Below are 15457 nucleotides of genomic sequence, written 5' to 3'. Positions count from 1 at the left end.
ATATTAAGAAAAACTTTCCTTACTAACTTAGTAAGATTTTAAATCTTATTAAGAGTCTTGAGCTTAAATGGATTACCAAATTGATAATCAAATGCCACAGCCTTCTAGATTTCATCCAAGGTTTTGAAAATAGACGATTATTAAGTTCCCAATAAAATTAAAATTTAACAGTGAAAAATAATTTTTTTTGAAGTTTGTTTTTTCTAAAGTTCATAGAATTTTGTCCTTTATATCCCTGTGGCATCGGATCATATTTTTTATACCGCTAAAATGAGCTCAATGACCCTAACTAAGATTTGAAATCTTACTAAGTTAACAAGGCTAGACTTACTAATAAATATTTTATTTGATATAAATAGAACATAATCAAAACCGATTTTTGTCAAGCTGAATCGTCCAAGACGAGACGAATCTGTAGAGTCAACTCGGTCTTCGTAGGCGCGTTAACGAGGTGAGAAACCTCGTTTGAAGAAGAGAGAGAATTCAGATCGGATTCTCCCATCGATCTCCCGCGAAAGAACTCCCACAGAGTCTATTTCCTTCGGTTTCCAGTCCAATTGGTCAAACAACGTCTCTCTCTCTCTTCTGGATCTGATAAAAGGAAGAGTTTTGGATGAATGGGAAAGTTCTCTGTAATAATCTACATTACAGTAACGCTTTTGATTCTCTTTCTCATCTCTCACTCTCCAACAAAATCCTCAAACAATCGACATCGACGCCTTAAGATCCGCTCCACCTTCTCTTTCTCCCCCACTGATCGCATCGACAAACACCACGAACCCATCCCATTCGACCCTCTCGTAGCTGAAATTGAACGTAATCGCGAAGACAAACAATGGGAAAAACAGCATTTCGCGCACTCTCACACTGGTTTTATCGATGCCCCAGCAGCCGAATCGCAACCCGAGTGGGAAGATTTCATGGATGCAGAAGATTACTTGAACGATGAGGACAAATTCAATGTTACAAATAGGATAATTTTGTTGTTTCCGAAGATTGACATCGATCCAATTGATGGGTTTGTGAGCGAAGCAGAGTTGACAGATTGGAATTTGAGACAAGCGGAGAAGGAGGTGATGCATCGAACTGAGAGGGATATGGAGCTTCATGACAAGAATCATGATGGGTTCGTTTCGTTCGCGGAGTACGATCCACCGAGTTGGGTTCAGAATTCGGGTGAGTTTTGGGTTAATTAATGCTGCCCCATTGATTTTCGTTCCTTAATTCATAATTTTAAAAAAAATGGAGTTTTTCTGCTTTGTTTGGGTTTGTTTAGGTAGAATTTATGATGCATTTGTTGAACTCGTTTGAAAATAATTGGTATTTTTAAGTTTTGATATGTGCACGTCCCATTGTTACGTTTCTCACAAAATTGTACTCCATTGATAGTTTCTTTATCAAATCAAGGATTTATAAGACCTATTTTTAGAGTTTTGGAGCATAGAAAGTTAAGTAAATGTATAAATGGAATGTGTTAGATATAACGAAAGGTAGTTAATGGTCGCATTGTTATAAGAAGGAAGCATCTTGTCAAGATCCCTGACTGTCTTGCTTTTTAGGTCTGAAACTTCGATCCATGTTTGCAAGTTGTAATAATCGGATTGTTATATCCTTATCTTATTGTTAACCAATCAACTATTCCAAAAGACCAATCTGTTGGAGAAGGGGAGAACTACGAATATAAGAGGGTTACACGGCTTAATTGGATATGACACACCCGAGAGTAGAGGAAAATATATATTCAATGCTCCCCCTCACCCATAAGGATGGAAAGATTAGAACCCGTGACCCATATGAACCTAGCACTCTGATACCATGCTAACTGACCAACCAACTACTCCAAAAGACCAATCTGTTGGAGAGGGAAGAACTATGAATATAAAAGGGCTGTGACACACCTAAGAGTGGAAGAAAATATACATTCAACACTTAAAACGACTTTATTTTCATGTTTTGTACTTTCAATGATTACCATGATTTTCCATTTTTTTTTTTTTTGCAAAATTGGGATAAGCTATTATGGATGACAGTTGAAGCATCTTCTGTTAGAGCTTAGAAGTATTTTATGACCCCCCCCCCCCCCCCCTTCTTTCTTCTCTTTGCCTTGAAATACATCTATTAAAATTATTAGTTGTGGATGGTATATGCTGGATGAATGTGGGAGTTAGGCATTTGACTTCTGTGATTGTAACCCAAGTGATTCAGCTTGAAGATCCTTGGCTGTCTCAAGCCCTCGTAAAGTTGTAATATTAAAATGATTGAGGATTGACGTCCTTGGTTAGATTCCAGCTCTATGTATAGCTAGGTTCTGATATTGCTTGGTTCTAGTTGATATTGGCTTGGCAACTGATTTCTATCATGTACACCAGATAATAATTCATTTGGGTATGACATGGGTTGGTGGAAAGAGGAACACTTCAATGCTTCAGATGCGGATGGGGATGGTCTTCTAAATCGAACAGAGTTTAATGAGTAAACTTCTATTTATTTCTTACTGATTTTTTTGTAGGATTATTTCCTTGATTTCTTACTCATTACATGTTTCTAGCTTTCTGCATCCAGCTGACAGCAAGAACCCAAGGCTTCTTCAGTGGTTGTGTAAAGAGGAAGTAAGGTGTGATAGTTTCCTTCACGTTCTATAATATTATATATGTGTTTCCATTCTTCAGTCCACTGTATTTATCTGTATATTTCTATCAATTCCAGTATAACCAGTTATTAGCTGTCGCCCATTTCCCTCTTTCCTCTAAATATGCTTTTGTTGGTTACTTCCACCTATGGAAGCTCAAAACATGCTTATTGGGGCATAGTTTTACAAAATTGACGTAATGCCTCTTTTTTACAATTTTTATTTCCTTAATTTGGAGCCATGCATTGGGGTACTTGGAAGCTACGTATGAACTGGGGAGGACTGAAGGGCCATGGTTCTGGAGTGGCCTCAGGGACAAGGGGAATTTCAGGATTTTCTGTGAACATGTTGAGAATTATCTTTTAGTTAGAGAGGAATGGTTTTTGTAGGTATCTTATTTTATTTAGATGTGGGCATATTTCTAGCTAATTTCAAGTCCAACCATCTTGATTTGCATGCAAGTGTGGAGCTTTTACTTGCAAGTATGATGGAAAATTTTCCTCACTTTTATTTTTTTTTTCCCGATACATGAGTATCCAGACTTTGTCCGACTATTCCCATGGACACGTGAGTCACCCCTTCCTACAAGTGCCAAGTATATTGGCATCTTAAAGTGAAAGTCGGTTTTATTTTATCCCTAAAGGAAGTTCCTTTTGGATGTACTGTTATTCTTGACATTGCAGTTTTGATAGTTCTAGTCTCATCAATTTATGTTATCGCTCCAATTTTCAAGCTTTCAAAGTTGTATTTTACAAGCAGGAAAAAAAATGCTTCTTTCCCAGAGCATTCAAAGCCATTAGTAATGTTTACTAAGGGTATGTTCGATTGCATGGAAAGTCATTTTTCATGGAATTTGAAATCCATGGAAAAATGGTGGTGGGGAAGAAGAAGAAGAAAGGAGATTGGGGTTTTGATTTAGGATGGAAATTGGGGGGTGAATTTTATTTTTCCATGGTTATAGGTGGGAAAATAATATCTACATTTTTCTGGATTTTTGGAAGAGGGTGGAAAACCATTTTCTATGACAAAAATCAATCAAACACATGGAAAATGATTTTCCACCCTAAGTTACTTTTGGGTAGGTCAGGAATTGCCAAGAGTTGCTACTGGTTTAGTATTTTTCATGCACAAATTGATAACATAGAGTGTGTAGTTATTTATTCCTTGGCCTTTTCAAGTGAGAAGATGAATAATGACAACGGAAAATTCATTAGCTTAGCGGTGGATGGAGTTATGGACTGAATCTGTGGTGTGGAATATAATCCACCATGCTCGAAACAAGGGAAAGTAGTGGTTTTGTTGTGTGTGTGGGTGTGTGTGTGTGTGTGGGGGGGGGGGGGGGGGGGGGGGGGGGGAAGGGCGCAGGGTGCAAGTCTTGGTCCATATGGGGCTCATTCAAGTAGTTTGTATTTCTAGAAAATTCTTGATAAGATTTGGAAGTGTTCAGAAATTCCCAGTTGCTATTGGTTTAGATTAATTAAGTTGAATCCTATTCAGAAAGCAAGCAATGTTAATTCGATGGCTTCCTTCTTCCCTTTGGCAAAGGTGACACCTCGGGAAAAGCCTAAGCTACTCCTTGGTGATATATATATATATATATATATAAATTGTTTATATATTTGTTTATTTGTTATCAACTTCAAAAAAATAAATATTGATTGATTAATTTAGAAGTATGTGAATCCCAAAACTGTCAATATTAGATGTTTGGACAGTTGCATTAAATTTGGGATCCTACCTTTAAATTAAAAGAATCCAATAAATCAAAAAAGCACTCAAATTGTAATATCTTTCTATGGTCTTCACAGATGATACATCTAGTGTGGTTAATTTTTTATAAGTTTTCAATTGAGAAGTCGAGCTACACTTGGCTTCTTTTCATTTGTTGACAGGTAAAAGGGAGACAAAAAGCTCAATAGGTACTGGAAGGAGAGATAAAGTGAGAGGGGAGCTCACTAAAACTCGAGAATGCTAGTATTCATAGAAGAAATACATTAGGGATGCGTTCTAACAAGTTCTTCCCAGTTGAAGATGAAGTCATCAAATTGGATACCCCTGAAATCATCTGAAATAGAGTACCATATGTACAAGAGACCTTGACTTTGAAAACCAACATTTCCTAGATGTCTTCCTTGTTATAGATAGATCGTGTATGAAGAGAGAGAAAAGTTAGAGAATTAGGGTTTATGAGAAGCATACATTTCCAAGGAGAGATGGATGGTTTGAGTGAGTAAGATTTCGTATAGAAGGACCCAACCAAGAATTCACATTAAGGCCCCATTTCCACCGCCTTGAATTAGGGTCATAAAGAACCAAAGTTATACATCGAGACTTTGAAGCAGAGCAACCACAAAATTTATTTTGCAATCATTTAAGTTCTTTATCAATTGAAGGTTCCTAGACGTATTGAGTTGATCTTTAACAAGTAGATGAGTGATGGTGGCTTCTTTCAGATCGGATACGGTAGATAAGGATGGCTAGCCCATACACATGGGGGACCCACCACACCATCAATCTTTTTTTCTCTTCTTTTTTGCTAAGTATAGAGATTTCATTTGGTTGAGATAACCACACCAGCAATATCTCCCGAAGTCTCATTGTGGAACCTAATCTCGATTGAAGCGAACAATAATTAGATGTCGAGATCAGCAATACTTTTCTTTTCTTTTTTTTGATCAATAAAGATAATATTATTAAAAGAAAACTAGGGGGTCGAGGTGACCATCCTAGAACAAAGGAAACCAACAAGATAAAAAAACAGCACAACAAAAGAGGGAAAAAAGACAACACAACGCGAACAACAAGTTACTCTCTCGGCAGTAAACAAATCCTATCCCACCGCACAACGAAATCTTCAAAGAAAACCCCCTTGAACTCTTTATAAGGTTTGCTCCAAGAGTACATGAGTTCCAAAATAGAAAGAACTAATTCTTCCAACATAGATGCTTTCCCTTCAAAGATGCAACGATTGCATTCTTTCCAGATACCCCAATAAATTGCAAATGGAGCCAAGAACCAAAGAGTCTGTTTAGCATACAAGAAAGACCCTCCCCACACTAACCAAAATTCCAGAACCGACTTAACTGAGTGAGGAAAACAACCCACTATCCCGAACAGAGACAAGAAGTGTGACCATATGTGCTAAGCCACCCGACAATGAATGAATAAATGATCCACCGTTTTCTTTCTGGGATCTACACATACAACATATAAAGTTCTAGGAACAACCATACGGGCTCTTTCTTGTGTCGATTGTTATATTCTAATTATTGAGAAATATGTTTTGGGTACCTAATGTGTATGATCAAGTACTTTGCTTCATCACCATCTACAAATTTTCATAAGTTGGTCAATATGAGAAGAATGTGAGAGGGTTGAACTTGAGTGAGAAGGGCCTCCTCATGTCCTGGTGCAGAGGTGTTAGGGACAAACTAAACATGCTCCATATGCCTGCAGTCCAAGCTGGGCAAACATTGTAGGCTCCAGCCAAGAATTTGAGTAGTTTTTTATAATCAAAATTACTTGCTTCTGTAAAAGAGATGTTATTATTTACATCAATTTGATGAAAACACAGTAAAGTACAAGCTCTTCCTTCTAAAAATTATCTTTATATGTATTCAACTGCTATTCGGCTAGGTTTTTTCTCTTTTCACTGTACATTTTCTTCTTGTTTTCTCAATTATTAGTTGATCAACTTCTCTCATGAAATTAACATCTGCATCGGTCCTGTTAGAAAGATATTTGCCTTGCCCAGCTGACTAGACACATTGGACTTTACTTCATAGGGAGAGAGACACCGACAAAGATGGAAAGCTCAACTTTAAAGAATTTTTTCACGGGCTGTTTGACTTGGTAAGGAACTATGATGAAGAAGGTCACAATTCATCATATCTGTCTGACGATTCAATGGAGGCCCCAGCTAGAAAGTTGTTTGCTCAGCTTGATCAAGATGGTGATGGGTACTTATCCAGCATCCTTAGTCTTTTTGTTGATCTCTGGAATTGCTTAGTTACATTATCTATTGGTTGAATTGACCTTTGCCTTTTCTTAGGTATTTGTCAGATGAGGAACTGCTGCCAATAATTGGAAAACTTCATCCATCAGAGCGTTACTATGCCAAACAACAAGCAGATCATATCATATCACAGGTAATGATTAATGGACAGAAGTCTTGTTTTGAAGTGTTAAATTCATAATTACTTCATACATGCTATTAAATTTTGAGTGGCAAACATGTCTCACCAGAATATACATTTTATATTGATTATTGAATTTTGATGGTATGGGGGTTTGTTATAATATCGCCTTTTAATTTAAATGTTGTAAATATATATCACTTATGAAAGTTACAAAAAAGATCACAATTAGAAATAGACAAATCCATTCATTAGGACCATAAAATAGTCACAAGAGCGTGTAGTAATCAAGAATATGTGCTCGCAGTCTCACATTAAGCTCTAGTGAGACCCTCTCTAACTAGACTTTCCTTTGTACCCTTGACTTGTTGCCTCTAGTGCAATAATTCTCTTTTACCGATAAAAGTAAATGTACAAACAGATAACATGGCATTGCTGGATTATGTCATTCCTTGTGTGCTGGTTTGAGTTATATATATTGTGAAATTTCTGGATTCGTTTAGCAACTGGTATTATGGTCTGATCAAGATTAAAAAATTGGTTGTATGGCTACATAGTAGTTTATGCATCGAAAATTGGCAGATAACAGGCCAAGATTGCCCGATGGAGTTGGATACATTATTGAAGGATTTCTACACAATTGCAAGCTATGATAATCACTTTTCTTTATGTAAACACTATTACGGTCCACAGCGTGTCAGATGTTAAAGGTTCACATTATGGTTCATGTTAGATGAAATCAAGTCTTGCATTAGAGGAACTTGGAAACAAGTCATGTTGCATTGCATTTCTGCTGTCAGAAAAATGTCTATTACACAATGTTTTCAAAGGTTAGAGGTTTATGCCTTGATGCCAGCCTTATGGAAGGCTTTCAAGAAAAGGCCTTCAGGCTTTATGGGAAGACCTTTTGATGGGGACATCAAATCTTGAAGAGTAGATTTTAGTTTTTATTTAGATTTATGTTTTAAAGTTTTAATTTTATGTTTTTTGGGCTTATTTTGATGTTTTATTGGTCCATGATCTTAGTATAATATTTAGGGGTAATTTAATAACTTTAACTTGTCTTCTATTTAAGTTTATTAGGGTTTAAAAATTAGGAGAGAAAGTTACAAAAATAAAATTAATTTTTTTAGTATTTTAATTTGACTATGATTCTTGATTTATTTTCTTTATATAGATTGTATTAGAGTTTTTTTAATGAATGAAGATTTGATGAATAAAGAATGAATTTTTTTAATGAAGTGAAGTGAGTTCTTCACCATTCTTGGTTTGATTCCAAGGTTCTATCTTCCCATCCCTTTCTCTTTTTTTTTTTTTTTTAATCTTTATTTTGCTTTTTTATTCTTTTATTTTTCTTGATTCTTGAAACCCCTTTCTTGATTCTGGATTTCTTGATTCATGAAACTTACAAACCTCAACCTTAATCCTTTCCCCATTTTCTTTAACCCTTATTTCATTCTCTTTTCCAAATCTTTAACCCTTGATCATTTCTTTACCCTGCAAACATTTAAACATTTTCATTGGGGTTATGGTCATACCTACAATCATTGTTTTCATTTTACCTTTTGGATTTACCCAATCCTAAACCAAATTCCCTAAACCCCCAATATTTTCTTATCTCCCCCCATCGTCCTGCATCACCCTTCCCCCTCAAAGGCTTACGCCTTATTTAAAGTGGCATTGAAAAAGCTTATCACGTATAGGGATATGGTGTTTTCTATTTTCTAGTTGTTTTCTAGTAGCCTTACTTTAAGTTGTTACAACTGTAAAATTACCACTGTTATAAATTTAATTCATATAAAGGTCCTTAACTGTATGTATTACACTTTCTTTCAGCCTTAATATCTATATTTCCCTAGTCGATATGGAATTCTGTCTCTTCCCTATTTCTCTCTCTCTATGCTGAATCTAGTCCTCTGCTTCTTCTATTCTTAGAGATGTGTGATTTTTCAGTTAAGAGTGGTGGTTACTCAAATTCTATAACTTATTATGGAAAATTGAAAGATGGATAGATAAGCCAACCACTATTAATATATATAAAAATTCCCCCAGGAATAGGGCTTGTAGAGGGTTAATGCAAGTGTGTAACAACTATAGTTGGATCTCACAACCAAGGAACAACAAACCCTAAAGGAACACTTATGTTTTACTAGAATTCAACTTCCTCTCATGAAGATGCAAGTTGCACTGATGCTCTCAATGCCTATTTATTTTAATGGTAAAGTGTCTTTGCCACATAACCTGCTGCATCACCTTCATTGCTACGTGTGCCAATTTCAGTATTTGTTGATTACTTGTCATGTCCTTATATAAACCCTTGGTAGCCCACATTACATCACCTAATTATTAGAAAACATGTAGGAGGCACTATACTGCATCACCCAAGCACCCACCAGCCTTTTGCCTACTTGTCGCCTATCATACCATATAAAATGATTCTATAAACCATAATCCAATGATATTTTAAATTTGGAGTAAAACTTCATAAAGAAAGAAAAATGCTCCCTATGCAGAGCTACACAAGGGGGAAACGGGAAAGCCATCAAGTTACATTTTCCTACTATGTCACCCTACTTGAACACAATCTTTAGCACAGACTTGTCTAAAATCTCGAGCCAACTAAGCGTAAAGGATTGCTTTCATCTTGAGGATGATGGCATGCGAATCTCCTTTTTTTCCTTCAAAGATGTGACTATTGTGCTCCTTTCAAAGGCTCCAATGAGTAGTAGAGGGGAACAAGTTCCACAAGAACAAACCACATAAGGAAAAAGCATCTATAAGGACCACCCCCCAATGATCCCATACATGTTACCATGGAGATTCCGTCTAAATGGATAGAAAATTTGGCCATACCTTCCAGGAGATATTAAATAAATGAAAAGCAGTCCTTCGAAAGTGAGCATCAGCGCAAGTGATCTTGTTGGTAAGATTCTACTTAGCATTGGGGTCTAAATGTAGAAAGATACCTCTTTTATGAAATGGGGCCTTTTGAAACTATACTAGGAAAAACAGTCTCCAATGATGGGGTCATCACACACATTGTATGGGACTCAAGGTCTTTCTCTTACTCATTTCAGATGGCCTTCAGTTTAAGTAAGCTGCATCATCGAGAGAATGACATGTAAATCATCTATTGAATGGCTTGGATTTATTTGCTAATGTTAATTATTGCTGTTGGGTTTATTATGTTTAACTCAAAGAGATGAAGTGGAGAGAAAACCCAAAATTCCTTTCTTACAAAATCATCCTATTTCATGGTGAGTGAAGAAGCTCTTTGATTGAAGTGTTTTTTTTTTTCTAATTTCTGCAGGCAGATGCAGATAAAGATGGGCGTTTATCTTTGTCAGAGATGATCGAAAACCCATATGTATTTTACAGTGCCATTTTCAGTGACGAAGAAGACTACGAGTACCACGACGAATTCCGTTAGTTGAATCCTAGGTTTGCAGAAATGTTTCCCATTTTTTGTTCTAATTACATTCTTGCTTTACTTCAGAAGGGAATGGTAAGGTGATGGTTCCCAAATAACATTTAGGGTTTCATACAATATTTGCACGATCTTAATACACCTTTAGAATCATTATTCTTTTTGCACGATTTTTGTGTCAGAAATAAGTAGAAAGGCATTTCCACAACTTTGCTTTCATACGCATACTATCCTACCCAGTTTATGAATCTCATTTAATTCACATTGGATTGGTAACCAATATCTCAACTAACTTTTCGGGTTTTAGAATCTTCTCTAGTCTACATAATGGCGAAGATTTAATTAAATTATTTTGTTCTTTTTTGACAAAGTTTAGAACAAAACTAGGCTGTGTTTGGTTTGGATTCTAGAATCTGATTCTTGCCCATAATGTGATTCGAGAATTCGGACTTTGGGTTATAAAAACAATTTTCACATAATCAGAAACAGGAAATGATTGTGTTCTTGTGAATTTATTTTTAGACTCTGAAATCTTTCTTAATAAAAATATTGTAGCCAAACAAGATTCTGACAATCCAAAATCAAAATTTGAGAATCCTAGCCAAACTGAAGTCTATTAAGTTAACATGATCAAATTGATTTTATATGTTAGGTTAATTATATGAAAAATAATGGATGGCTATGATTATCCAATGACTTTTGGAATTGTGGATGCACTCTATTGGATCATCAATTGGTCAAACTTAAACGTTGGACAGATATTTTGGGATGAAAACAAAAGAACAAAATAATGAACATCAAAGTTAGGTTGGACCTTTTGGTTTGAGCTTGGCTTTTGAGTTACCGAAGAGACACTTTGATGTGCACGTGTTTTGGACCATCCTCACAAGTTGCACGCCTGCGAGACGATTTAGACAAGAGAGAGAGAGAGAGTTTCACTTTCGCCCACCTTCTCTCGTGACTTCCCAACTTAGAATCAATTCCACCACACATGGTATGGGTCCTACCTCTCTTTTTTGTGGGGCCCACAATAATCAAGGTCAATGTCAATCTAAATTGACCTTTGACTCCTTCCCATATACAATCGAAAGATGTAAAGTTGAGCCCAAGCATGTTAAAAGAAACCCATGTTTGGTTCATATTGTTAGATTATGATTTTGGAGTATTGAAAATTGATTTTTGAAATTCAAAGTCTCCTCGATCGGTCAGGTGTTTCGAGAAGCTGATTTTAGACTCTAGAATCAAATTGTGGGCAAAAAAGAGTTTTTTGTTTCATTGCTAATTTTAGTTGATTTCTGATTTTGATTATGCCAAATTCACTTTTATGGTTGAAATTGTGGGAAAAAAAAATAGGATTCTAGAATCGAAAGACTTGTTTGCCACCACTTTGGAAATGCTGGCCGTGGGGGGCAAAAAAGAAAATATTTTTTCCTATTTGAGCTCCATAGGATTTGCTTCATATTCTATTCATTGTGGCTAACATCACTGTTGCCTGGATAACTTGTATTTTCTTTCCACATGTCACTACCTCATTAGTTCATTGGACATTATCAGATTCCTTCGATAATCACTTATGATCGTGACACAAATTTAACAACTTATTATCTTCTCAAGTGGTTGAACAAGTTTCAATCCAAGATTATGTTGATTAATTAATAAAACTTGTGGCGGGTAGTCTCAATCGCTCATCGATCGTAAAGTTTATCCATTAATTTTTATTTTTTTTTTAATAATTTTAAAGTGGGTACTTTGCTTAATTATTAACCATTTGTTGATTCACCAACATCAGAGATTAGGATTGTCTGTGTGGAAAGCTACATGGATGTAAAAGATCATCCAAAATGTTTGGTTGGTTAGGAATTACGATGTCTTCATGGTTTTGAGTTCTTTCATGTGATGTCTACTTCTTGTAAAAAAGAAAAATTATTAAGAGAAGACTAATGATAAACTGACACGATGTGTACGTAATTGATGTCGCAAGTGCACAGAACCATAGATCTTTTCCTTACGTATCTCAAAAAAAAAAAAGATCTATGATTCTGTGCACTAGCCGCGTACATTTTTCCATGTCAATTGGTCACAACTCTTAAGAGAAACCCCCACAATTGGTGATAAATGCCCTCAAACATTTATCTCAGAAATTATCTGTTGGGAGGAAATTGCACGTGTCCCGAAGATTAGGCTGTGAGAGGTTGATACCTAGGTTTCAAAAAAATATTGAGTATTATAAAAGTATAAAATATAAATATTGTAATCAAAATTATTTATTAAATAAATATTATTATAAATATCTGGACAAGAACTTTTTAATGAATCCATTTGTTAAACAAATCGCCAACTTATGGGCGTTTGAGCATAGAGTGGTATGCCTTAATATTTTAGAGAGCTGCTATTGGCAACCCAACTTTTACTTATTACACCCAAAAATTTTAAATTATTTATCACACCCTAATTAAAAATTAAAACACAATCTTCAAATGTTACTAAGATTTGGCTCAAATTATAATCTCTACATTAAAAAACATTACAACACTCGTTCAAATAATTTCAATAGTTGTTTATAATTACGATTAGGTTCATATAAAATCTTAAATACAAAAATAGAAATCTAGCAAAGCAAAAGGTGAATCATCATTTCATGCCCTAAATATGACAAAATTCTGGTTTTGGTACATTATTCGTTTTAATTTCCAAAATATGCTTTTATAGTGAATTCATCACTTTTATAATCTACGGATTTGTTGATAAAATGCCAGCGATGTTTTGGGAATTAAAATGAACAATGTATCAAAACGGAAATTTGAACATAAGTTACACACATTTCGGAAAAAAATCACAAAAAACAAATGAAAGAGCTTCTATTGGCACCCCAACTTTTACTTATTCTCAACCATTCACCTATTTTATCTTTATTTTTACTTGGGGTGCCAATAACAGCTCTCATATTTTAAAAGGGTAAAAATGTATGAGGCAACACATGTTTTCCATATAATTGCCATTTTTTTCTTGATTAACTGTAAAAGTCTTCCATTATTGTCTTTAACACAAAATTCTATAAGATTTAAATTTCAGAAAATTCTTACATATGATAACTGAAGTGTTTTTTTAGTGCTACTATTGCCACACCAATTCCTAAATAAATCACCAAATAATTGCACACATTTGGTGTGGCATTAGTAAAAATTGGAATGGCAATAGCAACTCTCTATTTTATTTGGTGGAAACGAATAGCTGTCGACCAATAAAGCAACTCCAACTATGTCCTCTACAATAAAGAGTATTTTTTGTCAAAATCTGACAAATGTTGTTTTAACTAGTCCAAATTTTGTTGGGTGCTCCAACAGACTCAACAAATCTCTCACATTTTGGAATCCAAAAATATTCTAAGAACTTTCAAAATATATATATGTATTATTTTTTATTATGATTTATAATTTTAAGTTTTAGGAGTTTGGTAGCCATTCATTTCAACATCTTGGATCAAGCTCAAGAATGATATTATTTTTTTTTTAAATATATTTTTGTGAATATGAGTTTTTTCATAAAATCTAGAAGGATATTGTGGTTGATTGTCAATGTAATAATCCATGTGGGCCCAACAACCCTTAGTAAGATTTAAAATCTTACAAAGCTAGTAAGAAAAGTTTTTTTTTAATATTTTTATATTGTAAGTGTCAGCTAGCCAAGTTAATTAAACATGGAAAAAATAAATAAAAAGGAGAAATTATAATTGATCGAAACTAAATAGTAAGAATTCTATAATTCTTGGTGCATGCACCAAAACATTAGGCATCAACATGTACAATGTCTAGTTTGGACCAGATTCTGATTCTGATTCTGGATTATCAGAATCAGGTCATAAAAAAAATGTTTTCCCAAAATCTTGATTCTTTGTCGTATTAATTGAAATTAATTATTTTAAAATTTATTATTAGAATTTCGATCAGCTGACCATGCATGTTTCTAGGGATGTGATCTGAAATATTATAAATAGAAGAAGATTTTTTTTATTGCCACACCAATTTTTACAAATGCTGCACTAATTTTGTGCAATTTTTGGAGGATTTATAAAGGAATTGGTGTTGCATTAGTAAAAGCTGGTGGGCCAATAGTAGCTTTCTAAATAGAATTATATAAAGAACTAAACGTTACATGAGATTCCAAAATTGTATCAAAGACAAAAATCAAAATTTTGAATCCTGTCCCAAGTGCAATTGTGAGTTAGGGTAATCCAAATAGATAATTAATTAAAAGGGGGCGTAAAAACATATGTTAAAACAATTATTTTTTAAAATATGAGTTAGAAGTTTCGGATTGAGCTGATATTTTGTGAGAATGGTCTCTATGATGAGAAGATCATACTCACAAAAAAACAACCCAATCTGAAACGTCCAAATCCATCAAAAGTGGTTTACAAATCATTGGTAAAAAAGTCGATGATCCACATTCTAAATCACCATCCTCACAAAAAAATCAGCTCAATTCGAAACTTTTAACCCATGTTTTGAAAAAATGATTGTTTTTACATATGTTTTTACTTATGTCCCTTAAACGCTCCCCTTAATTAAATGGGTTAGAAGGGACTATAAACTTTGTATATAAATTAATTTTCAGTCTGATCCCATCCTCTTCGGTTTGATACCAAATGGACTTGAACTCGATCCGTTGACAATTCTACAAAACATATATATTAGACGATTTAAAATCCAATTGCGTCATCATTTTGAAACTTGGGTTTAAAATTCATACACAAGTCAACCTATGAAATGGAGATGATCAATCTGAATCGTCCATCACATTGACTTGTCCAAGATTTGAGATGACTAGTATGATATTATGAAAATATCGACTAAAATTTTGAAAACTCAGCTAATTCAAGGATTTTTTTATGTGTTTGAGATAACATGATTTGAAAGCTCGGTGCTCCATCTCGTCCCAACACAAAAATATGGAATTGATTCACCCAAGTCATTCAAATTGTTTGATTATATCTATAATTATATATTAATATATATTTATATTCAAATAGTTATATTTCTTCTGTTAAATTAGGGGTGTCGTCATGGGAACCCATTTAATCAGGATCGAAAACCCCGGTTCCAGATTCTTAATTCTAATGCCCAATTAGGGTCGGGTCTAAAAAGAATCGAACCGAATAGAAACTAGAACTGATAGGTTCTACTCGATGGGTATCTGAATCAAATTTTTAACCATTTTTTCATATTATAAATGATTGAAGGTTTTCATACCTTTTAAAGTTAATAG

At 34.5% G+C, this 15457-nt stretch overlaps 1 protein-coding gene across 1 annotated transcript; it reads left to right on the top strand.

The window, feature by feature from the left end:
• The first annotated feature begins 446 nt into the window (after positions 1-446).
• Positions 447-10359, top strand: LOC147397829 (Calcium-binding EF hand family protein). Its single transcript, XM_086446835.1, has 6 exons — positions 447-1176; positions 2370-2472; positions 2549-2614; positions 6415-6588; positions 6681-6777; positions 10076-10359. The coding sequence occupies exons 1-6, from the start codon at positions 618-620 to the stop codon at positions 10193-10195; spliced, it is 1119 nt and encodes a 372-aa protein (XP_086302961.1). The 5' UTR covers positions 447-617; the 3' UTR covers positions 10196-10359.
• The last annotated feature ends 5098 nt before the right edge of the window (positions 10360-15457 follow it).

Source organism: Akebia trifoliata, chromosome 7, assembly GCF_017979445.1.
Source record: "Akebia trifoliata isolate Shusen 1 chromosome 7, ASM1797944v1, whole genome shotgun sequence".
Classification (NCBI taxonomy): Eukaryota; Viridiplantae; Streptophyta; class Magnoliopsida; order Ranunculales; family Lardizabalaceae; genus Akebia; species Akebia trifoliata.
The sequence above is the reverse complement of the archived record's forward strand: the minus strand, read 5'-3'. Positions and strand labels throughout refer to the sequence as shown.